Source organism: Esox lucius, chromosome 2, assembly GCF_011004845.1.
Source record: "Esox lucius isolate fEsoLuc1 chromosome 2, fEsoLuc1.pri, whole genome shotgun sequence".
Lineage (NCBI taxonomy): Eukaryota > Metazoa > Chordata > Actinopteri > Esociformes > Esocidae > Esox > Esox lucius.
In genome coordinates, this window is record NC_047570.1 from 6,037,513 (window position 1) to 6,053,642 (window position 16,130).

Sequence of the window (16,130 nt, forward strand, 5' to 3'; positions counted from 1 at the left end):
TAAGACCTAGTGTAGCAAAAGCTGGCAGCACAAAGCAAAACGTTGTGATCACGGCAAATCGGAGAAAAGAATCCCCATAACACAGCTTCCCCCGGGGGTCTGGGAAATGTATATATATGTCTGTGGACTACTAATGGGCCTGCTTTCTCCTCTTAGAAGTACTGTAATTATTAACCACAAAGAGCCCTTACTGATACCACAGTCTCTGATCAGCTCAGTTCAGTCTCAACCCCTAGATGCATGTTTGATGAAAGACACTGAGCATCTTGTCAGAGTTCCTTATTGAAAACTCCTGACAAAAGACCATGTCCTGTCAGCACATGTCACAGGGCTGTTCGCCTGGGGGGGTGGGGTTTGTGAGTGACAGGGGTAGCTATGGGTACACCACTCACTCTGAACCGGTAGTTGATGATGAACTTGTCACGAAGGGGATCCGCAAGCCAGGGTAGCACATTTGCTGTAAGACAGAGCGGTCACGTGGTATTTCAAATTAGGCCGTCACACATTGTATTGCTGAGACCGAGACATGTATAGCGGAACAACTTGAGTGGAAACTTTGCTTTGATTTGCTAAAGCCCCACAGTTTCACCCAGACGAGGTTCATAAAAAACACAATGAGGATTCTAGTCTTTCGTTACATCAAACTGCATTATCAGCTCCTTTTAAAGAGCGCGTGACAACCACAACACTGGGGAGCTTTCAAAACAGAAGATTTGGGTCAGGTAAGAAGAGGAATTGCTTTTGGAAACTAAAAAACAAAGGCTTTTAAGAAAGAGTGACTACAGTCAAAAGCAGGCGAAGCATATGTTCAAGCCCTGGGATTCTGGCAGCAATTTCCTGTGAGAGTTGGAACACAATAGGAAGCTAGGATGTGGTGGACAACACTAAGCCCCAAACCACTGGCCCAGCTTCTGTCTCTAATGGTCTGTCAGTGTGGGGAGAGATCACAGGGAGATTACACACACTTTACTGGAATCTCTGGCTATCATAATTATATAGGAACAGGCGAACCTCTACGGTGCAGTCACATAAATCTTCACCATCCTGACAGTTCTTCTCCAATCATGGGGAGGAGTTCAGAAGCTTTTCTTTTTCCTGCCCTGAGGAAATGCAGATTTTTTCCCCCTCCCGTGTGTTCTTCGGTAGGGCTGATGTACTTTCCCTCTTCCTGTGGTACATTTGATATGGTATTATTAATGAAACTTAACGGGCAATCGAAATCCGGGTGGATTGTGGAGGCCCCGTTTACAGCCGTGGGTTGAGGACACGGCGGCCTGCATATCAACAGATCATGGTGGCCTGTTGCGTGAAAAGCTGTAGGGTTAGCTCCGGGAATAAACAGGAATCTTCAGGTCCCAGACAAGGTTACTCATTATGTGATGTAATTCCACCTCCTCCTCCTCAAAACGGCCCCAGCAGCTGATATAAATCAACTAATGCGCACGATAGAACCGAGGTTGCCAGCGTGACTCAAGACAAGTTTAAATCGATTGAGGTAAAGCCAAACAAGGAACAGGGTGCCGCAGGACTAACCAAGTGGCAGGACTGCAGCTGGGCTGAAACTCCCCAGATTGCAGCTGTAAACTGGGATTTTTTTTTCTCATTAGGAAGTGAAAAGCATGCCTTTTGGAGGTTTAGAAGCCAAAGCTGGTAACAATTTGTCACCTCGGTAACTATTAACGCAAAAAAGCCTGTACATGCTCTTTGCTTCCTGTGTATGTGAAAAAACACTGAGGAATGAGGTACACCTTAAAGTGAGCGGACCTTAAAGTTTGGATAAAAGTGTAGATATATATATATATATATATATATATATCTTAAAGTGCAAACACAGAGTGAAAAGTGGTGAGGTGCAACACGTTTCAGGATGTTGGATCCACGCTGACCTCTGCTCCTGCACATCGCCACTCCTGACAAATAATAAAGACAAATAGTAAAGACGCATCTTCCATCATACTGTGTTTGTATGGATTGCAATGTCCTGGGAAGCTTACGTTTGAGCATTTGGGTCCATCTTATTACACCAGGGACCCAACGGTGGAAACAAGTGGAATCGTTTTGACATGCCATCGACTGTACTTAAATCAATCAATCAAGATGGACTTGCTATCCATGTCAACATCAATCTACTGTTACCTTTAATGATATGTGCTGCAGAAACACCACCACAAATACCAGTCCATTATTCCTTGTCTGCTATAGGAACTCACAATACTCAAACTACAATGTGACGTCTTGTAACATCCTCAGTGGTTGTTACATGTTTCATTAAAGCCGATTTGTCAAACAAAACATCAGAGGAAAGGCGACAGTGATTTGGTTCATATAGAGGCTCAAATACCGCCTGTTTCAGTTAGAGCTGATTACTGACTAATTACCCACTCAAAATCAAAACAAGCCTTTGCTAGTATCCTAGCATTGTAGCCCGGTCATCAACAACAAATAAGGAGCTCAAAATCTCAAATAATTATACAATTATTGCATAACAGGGGGAATGAAATCTGGCAAGCAAACTCTACAACATACATGAATGAATGAGTCTTTTTGGGAGATCAGTGAAGTGAGAAGCAAAATCAACATTGTTTTGGAAGCTTTGCGCTGCTACAAACGTGACAGTGTTCAAAAGATGTAACTCCTCATAAGTCATCTCAGTGGACGAAGAGAGGATTCATCAAGCAAATCTGCCTCCAGGCCAAACTCAACCAAAAATGATTTAGTGTGGCTGATAAACAAAAATGTCAAGACAATGACACATTCGAATACAGTATGAGGGGGATTTCAGGAAAAATAAGATGTGTGGATGTTGCATGTCTGCGATTTCTGTGACTACTCAGTGACAGTTTACCTCCCTTTCAGCTGTAAAAAAGTAGCAATTGAACAGATGGTGTATTTTAGCCAGTTTCATATAGTAGAAATGGAATCCTAGAAATTTTTATTCTCCTGAGGATTATAATACATAGACATTTAATTTATATGTTGATGTGTTTTTCTTGAAGGAAAAGTTAAATATTTAATATATAATATTGCACTTTTTAACTCTAGAAATCATATTTCCCTGCTGATATTATAGAAACATTGTTATTGAATCAGAAAATAAAAAATAAATGGCATTGACAAAATTATTAACATCCTAGATTCAATAGTTGGTAAAATAAATATATATAGCCTTGGATGAGCTCCTACAACTCTGTACTGTCAGTGTGCTCCAGTTCTGAGAGATCTGAAGGGTGTTTTCAGATTTTAATAGGATTTAGATCTGGACTCAATGCTGGCTACTATAGGAACAGGCCACTGTATTGTCTTGAACCATTCCGGGGTGCTTTTTGAAGTGTTTGTCGGCTGGAAGCAGGACAGTGGCAGTACAAACAGCCTTTTGTCAAGCAGGCCTTCTGACACTGGGTTTGACATAGTGCTCTGAAATGCCTCTGTATTCTCTTGATTTCATAATGAAATGAAAACATTCAAGTCACCCAGTGCCAGAGGCAGTAAAGCAACCCCAAAACCTCACTGAACCTCTTCCAAGTTTTTGACAGCGGGGATGGTGTTCCTTTCTTGGGGCTTCATTTAGTTTTCTGCAGACATAGAGATGGTGTGCTTTACAAAAAAGCTATTTTTGGTCAGTCCTGTCCATAGGAGATTGTCCCAGAATGATTATGGCATGTTTTGGTAAATTGCAATTGGATTTGGTCTCTCTCAGCAGTGGCTCTCATACCGTACAGCCCCTTTTCAGAGTTGCCGATGGATGGTAAGAGCTAAAACTGCCGTACCTTGTGTCTGAAGGCCAACTTGGGGCAGTTGATTGAGGTGCATTTCCCCCATTTGAACATCTTCCACTGCGATATTCTGTAGCTTTGAGATTGTCTGTTTGGCTACAATCGTATGTCGGACAATTCTCTGGTTTACCATGTTCTCTACTCAAATTGATTTTCATATTGCTGGCACCTGCAACTCACCAATCACCTGAAATCTAATTATTTCGAATTATAGAAGAATCACTTGAAAGGAGAATCACCTGAAATGTAATTATGCCTTCCTATTTCTATAAAGGTGCCAATAATATTGTCCAGGACATTACCGCAAAAGAAATGTGTGCATTCTTTGAATAAAGTGCAGGGAGGCCAATGCTTTAGCCCACAACTGCATTTCCTGCTGTATGGAAAGTCCCTGCAACCACAAGGGTGGTCGATTAAAGATACGTCATCTGTATGCAAATAGGAGTTTGGCATTTGGACAGTGAGTGGAGTCAAAGCACATAGGGTCGTTTCAGCCTTTCGGCTCCATCCGCATGTCCTCCCCAAGTTTTCCCTACTGTAGCATCCTGCCAGGCAGGGGTATCTGAGGATGATACTTCTGGAAGGACAGGGTTTCCATGACACAAAGTAAAAGTTCCCCAAGAAATTCAGCTTCAACGACCTGATTCTGTCTCTCTTCACTGGGATGCTATTGTACCAGTTGACATGTCTGGTAAATTCCTTGTAGGTCTGTGACATTGTGGGGGCCAGTGAGCAGAAGAGGCAGTTTGGTAAAGTGAAGACATCCTTGTGTTGACAGTGCAAGGGCAGAACTGAGAAAGGGATTGAGTGAAGAGAAAGACTGAAGTAATTAAAGAGCTTTAATCTCACCTCAATGTTGGTTTAAAATCAGCTGCAGTAGTGTTAGACCGATGGACACATCCTGCCCTTTGAAACAAAAAATAAAATAATGGATGAACCAAAAAGAGATAAACAATGTAATGATAAATCATAAATGGGAAATAATATATGATAAACAATAAAAGCTAAAACAACTTGAAAGCACTTACAAACAAAACAAAATGCATAGCGGAAATAATTTTACTAAACAACATATGTAAATGATAAAAGGTAATAATACCTTTTTTGCTAAATATATAGTAAGTGGACATTCACTGAAATAGATTGTGGTGCATCACCTATTATAACAGTATTCAATCATCAATGCTCACTACTGCCCAGGTAGTAAATCCTTAACAGAGCAGCAATGGAGCGCCACAAAACCAGCCCTCTGGGTAGTCCTAGCAGTGTTCTGCTGACATGGACTACTTATGATTAACGATCAGAAAGCTAGCAGTATATTTTATGTCTGCCATCATCAAAGGTAATAGCTATACTATACACTCAAACCTCAATGAAAAAATTGTTATTTTGGGGCACAGGAACTCTGTGGATTATTGTTTTTTTATATTACAATTTGACCTTTATTGTGCCATGCCAAAATGTGCTTCAGGGCCAGTATTGTATGTGGTGGTGAGTGATCATGGAGCCTCATGGTCCCTGTCATTGCTGTGGCCGCAATATCAAAGAGCAGCCTAACGTCTTTATATTTCATGGCAGATTAAATTTGGAAGGGTGAGTCCACGCTGTTCCACATTGGGCCATTTACCCCCGTTCTTATCTGGCTCCATTGCAGGCATGTAATATCAACAAATTACAATCAACACTAAAAACAAGTCCTACAAACCATTCTCAATAAGAAAATCCCTAAATGACAATAAAGAAAATTTTGAAAGCAAAATCAAAGATACATTGTTTTGATGAGTTGGCACATGAACACTGTTCGTCATCTCAGTTTAATAAGTCTCGAGGTGTAGAACCAAACCATGAGAAATACATACAAACCCACTGTGAAAAATGCATTTCCATGTTCCAAATCTAAAATGGTATGGTGCTTTCTTGACAGCACCAGACACTGTACTGGAACCATTTAAGGCGTAACTAGATTTTCAGACCTGCATGGAACCATTCACTAACTGACACGGACGAGACCCTTTTCTAATGTCTGACCCCTTTCTATCCAGGCCAGGCCAGGGAAAGAAAAAGGGATGAAGACTGCACTCATCCTATCTGATTGAAAGGGTTGGCTAAAACTGCAACCAGCTGTTTTCTACTTAAAAAAATATTGCACACTGCCAGGTCAGTGCAGGCTGCCGCCCTGAGTAAAACACAGCTTAAATCCCTTTTTAAACAGCACATTGTAAGGCTAGTATGGCTAGCTGCATTGTTCGCGTTTCTACTTTTTACTTGCTCTGTGTGTACACGCTCAGAAAAAAAGGTACAAATGTAACCTAAAATGGTAATCTGTGTATGCGTTTACAAGTAATTATTTTCTTGTATTTTTTTAATCAATATGTTACTGTGATTTCCATAATAACAGTTTCAGCTAACTAAGACTTTGACTTGAATCTAGAGTTTACATTTAGATTGGAAAATTAACAAGTAAGAACACATTGTTTCCCTACTCCCACGGTCAGGTTGAGTCTTCTTGTTAAATGTTCCTGGAAGTCTTACCATGTTGCACCTCTATGGCAATACTTCAAAACATTTAATTTTGTTACAATATATATAATTTTTTTAATTCAGTCTTTCCTCACCTGGTGAGAGCTGGCTTACTTGACTTCAGTGACTCGCTGTGAGCCAGTGCCTCGGCCACGGAGCTGTCACTGGATATTCGCTTCCTTTGAGTGCTCTTCTGGAGCTCCAGGATCCTGTGAGTGACAGACAGAGCAAAAGAGGGAATGTGAAACTGAGATTTCAGGTGGCTAGAAGGCGTTGGCACATTAGGAACATTATGGAATGACAGCAGTGACTACCAGTATTCCCACGTTGGTCCTGAAGCAATGTGAACATGGAAGCCTTTTCTTGTTAAAGCAAAAAAGCAAGTGGACATCAGCAATGTGCACTGGATTGTAACATATCTACAACAATAAGGTTGTATGTTTGTGCTGTCACACTGTTCAGCTGAATCCATTAGGAAGATAAAAACCAGAACATGTCCATCCTTGGGAGCAGAGTGCAAAGGTTAAGGAGATATTGGTGTATATGGGAGGGAATTATAGAAAGGTAGGGCCTGAAGAAAGAAAATACAGAAGATGAGTCATATTAATAATGGCAAAATGTTGCAGCTAATGAAGACAAACTCGCTCAATACATTGTCCTTTCACCCAGCACCAACAGTGCTTGCTTTGAAGCATATTTTCCCCAATAAGGTCAAAGGGGGGTGTTAAAATGATAAGAAAAAACTGTTAAATTGTTAATAAACACAAAGAGCAGAAGTGCTTTGTGGATCATTATTTCATCCCTTGGGGTCTTGTTGTAGAGCATAATGATCTGAAACAGGCTGTGGTGTTGGGTCCGTCTGTTTACCACCAACCTGCTCTTTTTATCCCAGATTTATCATATTAGTCTGACAGACATCCAACCACGACCAGTGATGTTGGGAAGAAAGAGTGAACACACCGCACACAGAAAAATGTGTGTACCATGCTGCAAGGCCACTCAAAAGCTGGAAAAACATTTATGGCGGGAATAGGGTAAAAACTTGCAGAATAATTTTTTCTGATAATTTGGGGAAAATCACCAACTCGCTATAATGGTGATGCTCTGTAGAATAGTCAGGACAGTACACCAGGCAAGTGCAAATCAACAGATTCTTCAGAGGGAACAGTTGTTTCTAATTGAGATATGCACAGCTGCACATTGTCTGCACAATCAGGGAGTGGGGATTTATGAAACATCAATAAGTGATGAGAAACACAGAGGATGAAAGCCTGACACCAAATTAGGAAGACTTTTCCCAGCAATCTCAAGCTGACGACTTTAACTAGTACAGAAAGCTCCACGGCAGGACCAGTTTGTATTTCTGTGACAATGAAAATTCAACAACAAAGCTCACAAAATAACAGCTATTCGTTTTGACAGAAGACCACTGAACACTGATCGACTTATGACTCATTAATGTGCACTTCAATATCTAACTGCTCTATAGATCCGAGCCAGACAAACATGTCTTCTCATCGATCCCCTGAACCTGAACTAACCCCCATGGTCAGTCGGCCATGTCCCCCTACAACTGCATGCTTGTGAAAAACATTATTAAAAATAGTTTGACAGCTACAGTATGGAAAACCTCTAACGGATACAAATCCCACTTTGACATTGTTGCTTTGGCATTTGCGCATTGTATATTTAATCCCGTTTCACACAGAACTATAGAACCACACGAAACATGGATCATCAGATGGCAAGTAAACAGCACCTTAGCCCCAATTTCAGTCGTGATGTTCCTTTGTGACCATTTCTGCCATGTCTGATTTTCTCCCTTTCATGTGGATTGCCTAAGCAATGAGGCAATTGTACAGTATTCATTCCCATTCTGGAGGGAACGCTGGCTTTTTGCTCATCACTCGCCACATTCGTCCTCCTCCTCCAACCCACACAACCAACTTTGCATTTCAAATAGAACCATTTGCCCTGGCAACGCACACATGGTTACAGGAGCCTCTATTTTCATATGATCAAAATTGCATATTGTGAAGAAAATCGAGCGGGCACTCAGAAAACAAACTCATTTTTTCTGCAATCTGCCTTCTGCCGGTGCTGACCTTATTTTCTAGGTTGAATGTGTTCCGCCCACAAAGTCCACGGACTTAGTGTTCTCTCCACTAACATGCCTAGCTTATTTTCCTCAATGTTGAATGTGTTCCAACCGCGAAGACCCTGGACTTATTGTGTTCTCCATTGACATACCTAGAGGCTTCAAAGTCAAGCAAAAACTCAAAGGAAACGTAAAGGACAGCTATTGGGAAAGGCATACCCATGCTCAGTGGAGAATTTTGCAGGACCGCGGTGGGTGGGTGAGAGTGAGGAGTGGGGAGGGGGTAAGGCGACGGGAGCAGGAAGGAAGGACAGATCGATACCTCTTCCTGACAGGAAAGGGGAAGCCGGAGTGAGAGGAGAAGAAGAAGTGGGATTTCTTGTGTCTGACCGCCATGGCCTCGCTGTCCGAGTGTGGGCTGGTGGGGCTGGTGGGCAGAGGGAGGGGTTCAGAGAAGGAGGTGATGGAGGAATGGAGAGAAGGAGGGAAGATGGGAGGAAGGAGAGAGAACAGGAACAGTTCAGGGGCGTTTCACTTCAGAGGGGAACAACAGTCACATGATCACCCAGCTGAAATGTGCTTCCAAAGAGTCACACCTTCTAAATTAATTATCTGTGAGTGGGGGAAAAGGAACCGCAACCAGTTCTAGCTTACTGAAAGAGACGCACCCCAACCCTCCCCACCGCCCAAACAACCTGTTGCACACCTGAACCTCATCTGTTAATTGTTTCTTATTTTTGATGCTTTTATTTGACACGGCAGTGGTGAAGGTAGGTTGGCCTCAAATTCCCATGAAAACCGGAGGCATCGGCTTAGACCACTGGATAGCATTAGGCCACAACTGAACCTCATTCTCTTTGGGATTCCCTGAGATATGTCTGAGACAGGGTAAGGTCAGTTTTAGACAAAGGGGAGACCACTTTTAAGAACAATGTGTGGTGATCGGGTGACTGTTGTTCCCCTTTAATAACACGCCAACATTTCTTTCTTTCTCCATTTCTTTAAACAATCTGATATGTGATTAGGGAAAATAGAGACATGAAGCCAGGAATCTTCAGAGTCAGAGATTATAGAAGTTAAGAAAACAGAAAAAGTGAAGCCAAATGATTAGTTTGAAATAAAATTGTGTTTGTTTATGCCAGTATGCAAATTCTGTATTCGTTAGGGTGCTCTTAGTCTACAACTATTTCCTTTGACGATTTGATACATCGCCAAGAGACTAAGATGGCAGTTGTCTACGACAGATTGCCTCCAAAATAGTGCTACGCCCTAAGATTGCTGAGCAGGTGTTTCTGTTTCAAGTATGTTACTAATCATATGCCAGGACCTTGAAAAGACCCCAGACCACTGGACCCAGCGCTGCCCACCACCCCTCATCCTAACACAACAAACACAGCTTGTCTTTCTAGACTTCAGGGATGCAAAATAGCCTTTTATTAGGAATTCTATTTCAAGCTTCGGCCAGCAGCATGAGAGAGCATAGGAGAAATAACCATGCCTCCGTGATGAAAGCTTCAAAAGATCGACTCTGTGCAAGACGTACCAGGAGGCCACAAAAAGAGAGACAGAAAGAGAAATCAGGAGTGACAGAAAGAACGAAAGAGAGAGAAAGAGAGGAAGACAGAGAAACACTACAGAGCCTCACTCCCCTGAGGTAGCCCCAGTGTATTTATTTTAGAGTGGGGGGGTTTGTGTGGATCGGAATTAGGATCTGCCCCTGTTGTGTCTGAACTCCATGAACCTGTTGCCACACCTCCTATTCAACCAAGAATGGACAGGGTCCAGAGTGTAGAGGAAAACAGACTCCCACTAAAGTGAAGTAACAGCCGAACAAACAGAACTGAGAATAATTTAATCACTAACAGGAACGACAAAGAAACACAAAGTTAACAGCTAGTCTCAAAAGGAAATATTACGGTTATATGTGACTGACAGCTTTTACTCTATTTTGAAAATTAATCTCAAATGTTTGGGGAAAAACGTACAACCGGTACCTCAAGGCGGCTTATCCGTACCGCAACTTGTTAAGCCACGGCATTTTGTGTCTTCTCATGTTCAATTGTATAATACATGGACATGATTTAATGGAATGGAAATGCAGGCGCTCAAGGGTATTACTTTAATAACTTGATTGACTCCAACTGTGTGAGTCATTACTTGATGACTTGAGTCATTCACAAAAGGCCACGAAATGTGCCGAAGATTTATCGAGGAAAAACATATAAAATATCCACACCTGGCATACAAAACCTTCCGCTTCGAAAAAGATTAACATAATGGAGCGTTGAGGCTGCACGCATTTTCCGGGGTTGTTGGCATAGGAGCGAACACTTTGGGTTTTGCAGCCACGGACAGACAATGGCCGGGCTTATCTCTTTTCTTAGGTTGGTGTAGTATGTAGTAAAAGGCTTACGGTAAGGTTATTTCAACATTTTCCCATGGCGACATTGTTATGCGTTATGGGGTACAGCGTTTCTAAAGTCACTGTGAATTCAGGTGAGGACAGCCCTTTTTGCCTGCTTGGAGCGATTAAGGGAACCGTCCTGTGGTTGGAGAAGAAAGGATTTCTAGATGATTGCAGGGGTTTATTGGCGAACATGGCCTCTGCATTCCTCCCTTCCATCTCAGCGGGGCACCGTCAGCGACACACAGTTTTACAGTATTTGAGCGTGCTTGTCCAAACAACGATCCAGCACATTGTTCACTCTGCTTTTTATAAGAGTGTCCCAGGACCTGGGCCACTCGAGTCAGATTATTGCCACATTTTTTCAACCTGTCAAAACCGCATGGCTAGAAAACCTTTTAATACAGACTCAAAGATACAGCCCTGATATGTAGTCAGTGTAAAAACTGCCATTAAGCTTCAATGGAGCAGCCCTGTACTTTATTATTGTACTGAAAGGATTTGAAAATGGAAATCCCTGTTAGAAGCGGGGTACAGCTGCTGTTTCTTTTACCTGGGACCCGGCGAGTGGGGAGGAGAAGAAGGGGATGATGGGTATGCAAACTTGCGAGATCCCCCTGGGAATTCGCCAGAAGAATCCACCAGATCAGGCATGCCTGGTGAGGTGCTAACCGTCTCCGTGACGACGAGTTCTGGGTCCAGGATGAACAGCTCATCTTGGGATATCTCTGTCACGTAATTCAGGTGTTCCTGGAAGAGTCCGCAACCATCATTGCTTATGTAATAGCCGATGATCTTATTTCTTCCCCTTGATTAACTTAGCCTAGTTGAATTACTTTACATCAATGTTTCAACACTTTGCATACTTGTTTCAGCATAATGTATATTGGCAAAGCAAAACTCACCTGAGCACGATCAATACGGTAAAATCGATCTGCAGTTGTGGCTAGAAGGAAAACAAAAATGCAAAGGATAAATAGATTCATAAAGTGATTCATACATTTAATAGCAAAAATGAACCTAATTATCACTAAATTAATTTAGTCCAACGTACAGTATGCACAACTTTGTTTTAACATCTTTGTTGGGAGCATAAAATGTAGGCCAACATTATATTTTCAATTTTTGCTTTTTTATTTGATCTTTAATTGAATATTTGGTGATCAGTATAGCAAATATAGGAAAACAAGACATCCGGACATAACCAGATGGACGGACAACCAGGTGGACGCACAAAAAAACACAACCAGGCAGACACACAACCAGATGGACACACAAACAGATGGACCATGTTCTAATTAAGCCGACTAATGCTAGAAATGTGAAAAGGCTTAATCAAAGCAATGACCTGATTAGATCAACTCTGAAGCCAGCATGCCTTTGCCACATAAACAGAGTTTATAACCAATAATAAACCTATGACAAGGAGCAAAGGGCCACATAATTGCCCAGTTACTTTGGGACATTACAAGAAGGGTCAAAAGGTTCTGCTGCTGGGTGTAAGTGTAGAATAGGCGAAATCCCAATGATGTACCAGGCCTCATTAAGAACGACCATACTGCAAATCATAAACCTATTGACTTTTCAAAAGCCTTCAGCTAAAGGGTGCTGAGGGAGGGAAACATTGCACTGTTGCCAGATAAATACTGTAGGTACAAACCAATCCACAGAAGGTAGGACATGATCCTCTTAAGAACTGTCGGTTCTCTTCAAAGGCAAATGAGAACACTCTTTCCGACTTGTGAGTACGGACGAGACCACATTGTAGAGAAGAAACTGAGTGAGGAGATGTGGGGAAAGAACACTCTGTACATGGATGTGGTCTAGTGATCAAATACTTTCTACAGATGGTAATTTCCCACCAGTCAGCAGAAATTCCACTAAACTAACTCTGTTCCCCAAGCCATCCAACCACCAGCCCTGTTCTGTAGGAGTGTACCAGTAATTAAGCTTCAAGCTGCCATTCTGTCTGAGGGAAGGGGAACGGAGTTCTCTGCCCCAGTGGGAAAAGACTCAAAGGAGGTGTGCGTTGGAATTAAGTAGATGTGCCTGGCGTCTTCCTTCCTCTTTGTCAGAGATGCCAAAGCAAGAAAGGACCCCTCTGTCCTCCACAGACTCTGCTACTTGAATCTCTGCCAGTTTCACTGACACAATAATCTGAACTCTGATGTTTGAATAAACTGTATCCTAAATGTCTCACTGACCAGTCTGCTCAAGTTTGTTAAAAGCCTTAAGGGCTGGTCTTACTACTGCTTGTTTATTATCTTGGGAATGCTTTTTTTTTCTCGACGTGATTATACCATGTTAATTAACAATTAAATAATCAGTGAAATCCGTACGCAGCTGGAATTAACGATGATTCTAATCAAGAATCAGCAATACGTTTACGAGAGAAAAATAATTTATTGGAGACCTTTACAGCAGCCTTTCATGGACTGCTTTATTAGCAGAGAATAGACGCTAATCTGTCCTGATTTCAAGTGAGCAGCCAAAAGATTTAATCAAGCTTTTAAAAGCAAAATAAAATTTGTCCGGACACTTGAACACCTTCTTTTCTCTACCAACGGTCACAAGTTAGTAAGTAGATTTGAGGTTAGCTGATAAAATCAATAAAATAAGAACTACTTTAGATATTGAAGCAATAAGGCACAAGGGGGGGTGGCATATGGCCAATATAACACAGTTAACAGCTGTTGTAAGGCTTAACCGCTTAGGTGCCTAAATGTCATATGAACCTGTTACCAACCCAATTAGAACAGCAGAAGTAATATGTCATATCCATGATATAGTCTTCTATAAACTGGGTGGTTTGAATCCTGAATGCTGATTGGCTGATAGCCGTGGCATGTGTAAGCAATGCGGCACAAGTGGGTGTGGATAAGACATGCGACCCAGAGTGACTGGACACAGCGCTTAGCTGTGGTATACTGGCAATATATCACAAACCCCCAAGATGCCTTATTGCTTTTATAAACCGGTTACCAACACAGTTAGAGCAGTATAAAGTGATGTCATACCCATGGTATAGTCTCATATACCATCTATCATGCTATCAGCCAATCGGCATTCAGAATTAAAACCACACGGTTCATAAGAGACCGTATACCACGGGTATGACATCACATCACTTTTTACTGTTCTAATTGTGTTGGTGACCGGTTTATATTAAAATGTGGTTGACCATCACAAATCAGCCAGTGGCTATAAAAATAATGCTACATGCCTGAAAATACCCATCTCCAGGGCAGTAATTAAGAAATATAAGATGAAATATAAGAGGATGCATGTGTACTTTTCCCCCCATGTACAGTGAGAAGGACGGTTGAAGTGGCAAAAAAATCTCCAGGGATCACAGTTAGAGATTTGCAGAAGTTGGTTACATCTTGAAATCCAAAGCTATGATTAGATGCCGCCTGCATGCCAACGGGTTATTTGAAAGGGTCGCCAGAAGATAGCCTCTGCTCTAACGAAACCACAAATGTAAGCAGCAGTTTTATTCATGTCATTTTAACTTTGATTGGACATGATAAGCCTGAAGTGTAGATTGGAAATGTACACCAAAGCCAGAGGTGGGTTTGTTATACAAAGAGCCATGGACATGCAGAAAATAATGTAATTCCCACTGTGAAGTATAGTTGTGGATATTTGATGTTATGGGACTGTTTCACTTACAAAGGCCATGGAAACTTTCAGAGAATACATGGAAACATGGATTCCAAGTACCAGGACATTTTAGGCCAAAACCTGTCTGCATTTTCTAGATGGTTATAAAACTGGGTTGTTGTGGGATCTTCCAGCACAAGAATGATCCAAAGCACACCCTTCAAATCCACACAAATGGTTCACTGAAAATAGGATCAAGCATTTGTAATGGCCAACAGTCCCACCACCTAAATTCCATTAAAAACATGTGGTGTGAACTGAGGAGAGTATACAAGTGAAGACCAAGGACGCTGAAGGGTCTGGAGAATGGAGGAGTAGACTCAAATACACTTTTAAGGTTCAACCACCACATTAAATATTTTAAGAGACAACTCAGAGCTGTTACCATGGCAAAGGGAGGGTACACAAAATGCAGGGGTGCCAATAAATGCAGGGGTGTGGCATTCGTGTTTTTGAATTAAATTATTGATAGACAATAAACAACAATGAATCTCTGATTAGCAGCATTACATCATACAACAAAGCATATACAGTAACATGTAATTCATAATACTGAAAATAGATAATTGTAATAAGAACTGTCAAAATGCCAGTGGAATAAACTCTGCCTTTAAAAACTTAAGAATTAAGCATGCAATCTAACCAATCTACAGATTATTGTCAGAAATAAGACCTCAGAATAGCTATGTAACTTAGAGCAGAAACATTCAAAGCAAATAAGTGCCTCAATTATGGGATAGATTTATGTATCTAACCGAGCCCCTTGGGGATCAAGGTTTAGAAAAAAGGCTAATCTGTTCCCAATGCTTTTGTATTCATTCCCTTGCATTTGTCATACATTCCTCACAAGTTATAATTATTGCTTCAGATTTGTTATCCAATCCTTCAGACTTTATTACCCATTAATTCTTTACATTTTATACATCTGTCCTCAGTACATACCCTGCACATTTGGGCAAAGATTTTATTTGTTGTTTGCAGATTTTTTTTTCTAAATCGTCTTTCATTTGCAGACATAATCTATTTCAGAACAATGAAAACAGGCTATACCCTATTCCAGACTCCTTTTTGATTCTTATATTTACTTAAATGTATTGGATTGGTGAATCTCTGTAAATAATTCATCTAGGCCAATAAGAACAGCATTCTCCTATAGGCCTGAATGGTCAGTAATTATAACCCTTTCAAGCATGTCATTAACTTAATAGAATTACATTTAAGCTGCAAATACTGTTTGCATTTATATATAGAAATATATACACTACCGTTCAAAATGTTTGGGGTCACTTTGAAATATCCTTGTTTTTGATGAAAACACATTAAATGAGTTTGTATAGGAAATGTAGTCATCGAGAAGGATAGAAATAATGCTATAATGCTGGCCTTCTTGGAAAAGTTCTTCCTCTGTCCAGTGCCTGTGATCTTTTGCCCATCTGAATATTTTCTTTTTATAGGCCGGTCTGAGATAGAGTTTTTTTTCTTTGCAACTCTGCCTAGAATATTAGATTTAACTAAACCAGCATCCCAGACTGTTGACATAGAGACTGGTGTTTTGCGGGGACTATTTAATGACGCTGCCAGTTGAGGATTTGTGAGGTGTCTGTTTCTCAAACTAGACACTTCAATGTATTTGTCTTCATGCTCAGTTGTGCACCGGGGCCTCCCACTCGTC

General features: G+C 41.2%; 1 protein-coding gene across 13 annotated transcripts in view; it reads right to left on the reverse strand.

Annotated features, from left to right (window-relative positions):
• The window catches only part of dgkza (diacylglycerol kinase, zeta a), a 137,437-nt gene that overhangs the window by 10,794 nt on the left and 110,513 nt on the right, over positions 1 to 16,130 (reverse strand). For 12 of the 13 annotated variants that reach the window (XM_034296763.1, XM_034296766.1, XM_034296764.1 and 9 more), the window contains 5 exons: positions 11,701 to 11,741; positions 11,349 to 11,545; positions 8,714 to 8,818; positions 6,389 to 6,502; positions 4,623 to 4,679 (listed from right to left, as the gene is read on the reverse strand). In XM_034296763.1, the coding sequence (XP_034152654.1) occupies positions 4,623 to 4,679; positions 6,389 to 6,502; positions 8,714 to 8,818; positions 11,349 to 11,545; positions 11,701 to 11,741 (514 nt within the window). The remainder of the gene's footprint in view (positions 1 to 4,622; positions 4,680 to 6,388; positions 6,503 to 8,713; positions 8,819 to 11,348; positions 11,546 to 11,700; positions 11,742 to 16,130) is intronic. The other variant, XM_034296759.1, reaches the window with a different exon arrangement.